Raw genomic sequence first — 6,395 nt, 5'->3', positions numbered from 1 at the left:
CAAAAAAGAGATCACTGATTAATTTACTCATGTCAATGTCATGTACTATACGTTATTACTGCATCGATCCATGCAAAACAAAATAGCGTTTAGTACATAATTAATTAAATATTAGCTAACATTAATTAGAAAAATATATTAATATGATTTTTTAAAGTAACTTTCATATATAATTTTTTTTTAAAAAAACACACCATTTAATAATTTAAAAAGCGTGCGTGTAAAATACGAGGGAGATGAGTCGGAAAAGTAAAATAAGAACTCAGCCCTAGTTACACACTGTTAATCATATAAAATCCTCTCAATCGATCAAAAGGTAAAAATGAAGCATTAATTTTTATCAGCTTGAACAGCAAGAGATTTGTCTCATGCATGTATAAAATATATATATGTCACTCACACGAATACACACCTTGCATGCATGCATGAATCATGCATGGTACACAGTACTACAATTGCAAATTCCTATTGGATTTCACAAAGCCAGCAAGTCCATCTCGCCCAAATGCAAGTACAGTGCTATTGCTAGAACCAGTAGCAGCAGTAGCAGTAGCATTTCTTGATCCAGTGTAGTAGCCATGGTGCAACAGGTTGCCGTTGCCATTGCCATTCCCTAGGGTTTCCAGCGCCTCGAGCTGCGACTTGAGGAACTTGAGGTAGCTGGCGGCCTCGTCGAGCATGGTGGCCGTGTCCATCTTGCTGCCGCCGGGGACCAGCCGCTGCAGCACGCGCAGGCGCTCGCTCACCCGCTCCCGCCGCAGCCGCGCCGCCACCGTCTGCGGGTCGCTGGAGATGCGCACGTTCTTGCGCCGCGGCCGCTGGGGCGGCGGCGGCGCCGCCGATGACGGGTCGGAGGCGGAGGCGGCGCCGCCGAGGGTGACCGGGCGCATCGCCGCCGCGCGGTAGATCATCTCCTTCACCTGCGCTATCGCCTCCGTGTCCGGCTCGTACCCGCGGCCGAGGCCGAGCAGCGCCGCCGCCGCACCGGCGCCGTGGCAGCCGCCGCCGAACGTGATGCTGCTGCTGCCCCCGGCCCCTCTCTTGGTGCTCCGGCGCTCTGCGGCTGTCTCCGACGTCGTCGTGGTCTTCGTCGTTGGTGATGTGCCTACGACGGGGTACTTCTCTGGTAGCTTCCGCTTCGACGGGGGCAGAGCCGTCGTCGTCGTCGTCGTCGACACGGCGCACGGCGTCGACGCCACCTCCGTGTAGGTGTTCGACTCGCCGGAGGAGATGTTGCCGCCGCCGGTGGTGTTGCTGCTGTATCCGGAGAAGGCGGTGTTCGACGCGGCGGCTTGCACGGTCGTCGTCTCGGCAACGTTCGGGAACGCGAACCTATCGAGGAGCCCGCCGTCGTCGTGCGTCGCGCCGGCGATGGCCGGCACTGGCAACACATCCACCGAGTCAAGGAACGCCGCCGCCGCCGCCGTCGGGGACGCGTCGCCGTGAAGAGCACTCAGACCATCTTGGCAACGCAGGAGGCTCATCTGGTGGGACGGCAGGTCGACGTCGAGGCCGTAGGCATCGTCAGAGCGAACGGCGCCGGCGGCGCCGTTGCCGCCGCCGTCGACGAGGGAGTGGAGCTCGAAGCTCGCGCCCAAGACGGCGGCGAGGAGGACGTCGTCGTCGTCGTCGCCGCCGGGGCCGCAGCTCGGCTGGCACGGCGCGGCTGGCGCGCTCCACCCGAAGGCGTCCATGTACATGACGCGGTCGCCGCCGGCGAGGCTTCCAAATTGGCTAGCTAAACTCGCCTGTAGCTATCTGCTGCTACTACCACTGCAATTAACTGCAAATTAAATGAGCTCGTGTCAGCAGAAACACATGCAAGAGTATGCAACTGCATGATTAGCAATAAATTCAGAATCTAACTCCCAACCAAAAATGCTGATCAACATACGCAAGATATATATCTAGCCCAACAGAATCTATTGCTGCCAAGATTAACATAACGGAGTAGAAATCAAGAAGAAGAACAAAAACAGGAAAGAAATAGTGTTTTATTGCATCTTGGGAGTACCTGATTAGTGAGGATATCTGATCATTTCAGCTATAGGTAAGTGCCGATCTGAGATAGATTCTGAAGAGATTGGTGTAGCATGGGGACGAACTGAGCACAAGTGCAGCGTTTGCTAGGATGGTCCTCTGCCTGTGGGATGGCTGGGCATATGGGCGTCTTTTATAGGCGGCTCTGAGCTAGCAGTGGGCTAAATCTAATCCATATAGCTGGCCAAATTTGGTTCTTTTTCCTTAGAAAAAAGCAAGATAAGTCATTTTCTCTCTATCTCTTTCTTGCATTATGTGGGGCGCAATCAGTTGGGGACAGCAGAGAGTACTAGCACAACAATTTCACTCGCTTAATTACTAATTGACAGTTACATTTGACTGCTCTTGAGTCGAGTCAATTTAGGTGATAACTACTGTACTAGCTATTTTTCTTTGTTCTGCAAGGTTAGATTAAAGACCGTATATATCTTACTGTGCTAAGATTTCTGAGATTCTCAGTATTATCTAAAAAATATTTCTGAATTTACTTCTGTGGAAATGGTTCCAGTTTATTGCTTTGATGAATATTATTGCCAGTGCCCTCTTCTGCTTGTCTTCTTGTTTCTTGTCTGGTTGAGGAGTTGAGGTAACTTATCTCTGGATTGTACTGTATCTGGTAGTTTTTTGTTGGGACTTGGTACTACATCACATGAAACTTTGGAGTTTCTTCATGTGACAGGACTAATGATTAAGCACGATAACTTGTATAGTTTCTGTAACATTTAGTAGCAGTAGCAGTAGTTTTTAACTACAACAAGCTGAATCTAGCTAGCAGCTGGTCCAGGAAGACATCAAGATTTCCTGTCCGTTTTTTGAAAAGAACAAGATAACAAGGAAGGCAGGACACATCTCTGAAACAGATGAAACAAGACAAATCCGTGACACAAGCAAACGGTAATGCAGAGCAAGGTCCTTACTAGATACTTATTTTGATATTATTTTCTTGATTCAAAAGGGAAGGAACCACACACAATGCAAAGTATATATATGTACATGCATCATATCCATGATAAGATGAGGACCACATATTGATGAGGATATGTAACCACAATCGATTGCAAGATAAGAATTCCTATTTCTTCAGAAAGAATTAATAAACAAAGGACAAGATAAGAACACAAAGTCTACTTACATCCATTATTTAAATACAATCCATGATAGATGTACAGTACTCAGCTACTATGGAACATTTCTTTGTAACAAGATGTCGGTTTTTTCGTCATGCATGCGTTCATTTTTCAGAAAAGAAAAGGTTAGCCAGTACCACTGAAGTAGTCAAGCTTCAGATTAATTAGTGCATACGGCACATGGTAACATATATTGCCCTCCATTTTGGAATTGTAATACTAAAAATCAAGTGGCCCTCTCATTATTATTTTTTTTCTAAGAACCCTGCTTTTTTATTGAAAAGTTAAGGAAAATCTCAGTACAAAAGGAGTAGACAGAGATCGAGCTTGCATGGATCTTGAATCCTATACTAGTATACTGTAATGAACTTCCACTGTCTACTCTCATTAATTCCAGGTTATAATTAATTACTATATGAAAATTCTGCTTCCCGGTACACATGCATCCACCACCAATCTACCACAAGTTGGACCCAAAGAAATCCACTGAAAAATTCACAAGCGAATAATATATATCATTCACAAATTGGTTGCCTGCTAGCTACTTGCCTTGGAGCTGATAAAGTCTATGTATATCTGTTACCTATGGTCAGATATACTCAGATAGATCATACATGACGCTCTTGTCAATTGAATATCATCTATTGTGTGTCCTGTGTGAAGAATACTAGGAGCACTCGTAATTTTTATCTCCTTTGCTTGAGATGCATATGTTTGGTGTGCCTTCACACGAGCTTAATTAGCAGCATAACGCTTACATATATAGCACATTACTCCAAACATATGCGCAGTTTTATCTCTTTTGTCAGAGTCTCAGTTTGCAGCCATGCATATCATCAGAAAAAAAGGATCACGTACTACGTACCAACTGTGGTCACAAGACACATCCTACTGCTCTTGTCCATTGCAGCATAGCACAGCAACCATACAGTTTACACTCGACAGCACCACTCAACATGCAAAATTAAGTACAGTGTTTACAGCATTTGATCATCATCCCCCCCTCAAGCGTACCAACTCATAATTAAATTCAGTTCCGGCAAAATTCCATCACATTCGCATCTACTAGGCGACTTTTTCTCTGTATTTGAAAGGAACATCTAGCAGTAGCAGGGCGGGGGGCTAATTAAGATCACCACAAACTTAATTAATCAGAATCCCTGGCAATCTGTATACGAAAATTAAATGGAAACAGCATGAGAATTGAATTGGGAGTCGTACGTCTGCAGCATCAAAGTACCAAAAGGGCGGCGGCATTTAGAGACGGTGGGGGCTCCGTCTCCGCGACGCGTCTCCGGTACGTCTCTCCGGCCGGCCCCGGCCGCAACCGCCGCGCGAGGGTCCGGAAGCTTGGCCGCCGGTACGTGGGTTGCCGCCTCCGACAGTTGCATGCCACGAGTCTCTACTCAATCTACTAGTCCATTTTTTTTCTGACGATTTTTTTTCTACTTACGTCCATCTGACGGGCTTGGACTATATATAATCTCTGACCGGTAGAGCCCTCGTTACCCATTAGAGATTAAGTGACAAGTGAGTGAAGGTCCGTCAGCGACACAGCGAAAACAAAACGTTCGATCATTTGTAAATAAAATAGATGATTAGAGGGAGGGCTCATCTTCTTTTTCCTCCTTCAGCCCCCCCTCCTTAACTCATTCTATCAATGGTGATCCAACGAGATAGGAGAGAGTCGAGTCCTTCTAGCACCCACGATGGATCCACCCTTACTTGTAAGTTGTAGTGACAAAATAAATTATAGCAAAGTAATAAATAAATAAATTTTTGAATAAGGTGAATCATCTCCTCCTTCTCTTGTTAATGGTGACATGATGTTATACTATCTCCTCCTTCTCTTGTCTCCTCAATCCTCATCAGCGCGCGCGCGCGCACACACAGATATATATATATATATATATATATATATATATATATATATATATATATATATATATATATATATATATATATATATATATATATATATATATATATATATATATATATATATATATATATATATATATATATATATATATATATATATATATATATATATATATATATATATATATCCTACGTGGCTACTTGGCGTTCTATATATCTCAGATGGTTGTTCATGTAGTAACTGTTAACTTCAGAGAAAATCTCCCTTCTAAAACAACTTCAGAGAAAATCCCTCAAAAGATGAAGGGAAACAACAGTGGCTAATTATCCTTTTATCCAAATTTAGAATGTGTGATAATATTTTAAGAACTTTCGAGCTTTAAAAGTCCACACTATAGCTGCATTTATAGAAAGGTCATATATGTTAATGAAGAAAGTGATATCTACTGGTTTATGTTTCAATGTACTTTTATATGGTTAATTATACGACCTTCTAGTTACTCATGCAAGATAAAGTATTAAACATGTCTAGTTGTATTTGTTTGCATTGCTGTTGGATGCATGTTGCACTAACAGTGTCGATGGCTAGCTAGTTTTAGGCTTGTAGGTAATGTGTTTTTAAGTACGTTTGATGTACCTCTGTTACATATTGATGGACGTGTTAATTGCAAATGCAATGCAACCGACGACACGTATTGATCCATAACTCTCTCTCTGACGTGACAAACTTCATAGGAATATTGTACCGACTTGTCGTGTTGTTCTGACAGCTACTTTAGCACCTAACGTAAACTTAATTACTTTCTCCGTCTAATTTTAAGTGCAGTCATAATTTTTCGTGCACAGCTTTGACCGTTTGTCTTATTTAAAACTATTTTTAAAAAATTTAAAAATATAAGTTACGTATAAAATACTATTAATGTTTTATCATCTCATAATAATAAAAATACTAATTATAAAAAAAATTAAATAAGACGGATGATTAAAATTGGACGCGAAAACTTATGGTTGCACTTAAATTAGGACGGAGAAAGTACGCCCGTTAGTGCAATCATTTCCGAATTTAATTGAAGGAACGTACGTTTGTACCACGAACACTTCGTTTAATTTGGTCAAATGGAAACGGAAGCATATGCATTAATTGAAGTGGTATAAGCTATCGGATGCACTGTAGCATCCACCGATCCACGTGGTAGGGTAGTTGTGTTGAATATATGGACAACTCAATTTTTCAGAGTTGTTAGCCTATGAGTCGATAATATTGTATTCATTTTTTTATCATGTTTTAAATGTGGTTTAAAATAGTAGGTCAATCTAGGACTTGGCCTAATAAGACTATAATAGACG

The 6,395-nt window shown here is 42.7% G+C and overlaps 1 protein-coding gene across 1 annotated transcript; it reads right to left on the bottom strand.

Annotated features, from left to right (window-relative positions):
• Positions 1-307: 307 nt before the first annotated feature.
• On the bottom strand, positions 308-2,145 carry LOC9269440 (Transcription factor LATE FLOWERING). The gene is made up of 2 exons (XM_015782994.3): positions 2,015-2,145; positions 308-1,783 (listed from the first exon to the last, which is right to left on the bottom strand). Exon 2 carries the CDS (start codon positions 1,698-1,700, stop codon positions 450-452), a length of 1,251 nt encoding a protein of 416 aa, XP_015638480.2. The 5' UTR covers positions 1,701-1,783; positions 2,015-2,145; the 3' UTR covers positions 308-449.
• Positions 2,146-6,395: the final 4,250 nt, after the last annotated feature.

This window comes from Oryza sativa, chromosome 5 (assembly GCF_034140825.1).
Source record: "Oryza sativa Japonica Group chromosome 5, ASM3414082v1".
In the NCBI taxonomy this organism is placed as follows: Eukaryota; Viridiplantae; Streptophyta; class Magnoliopsida; order Poales; family Poaceae; genus Oryza; species Oryza sativa.
This window is presented reverse-complemented; position numbering and strand designations above follow the sequence as displayed.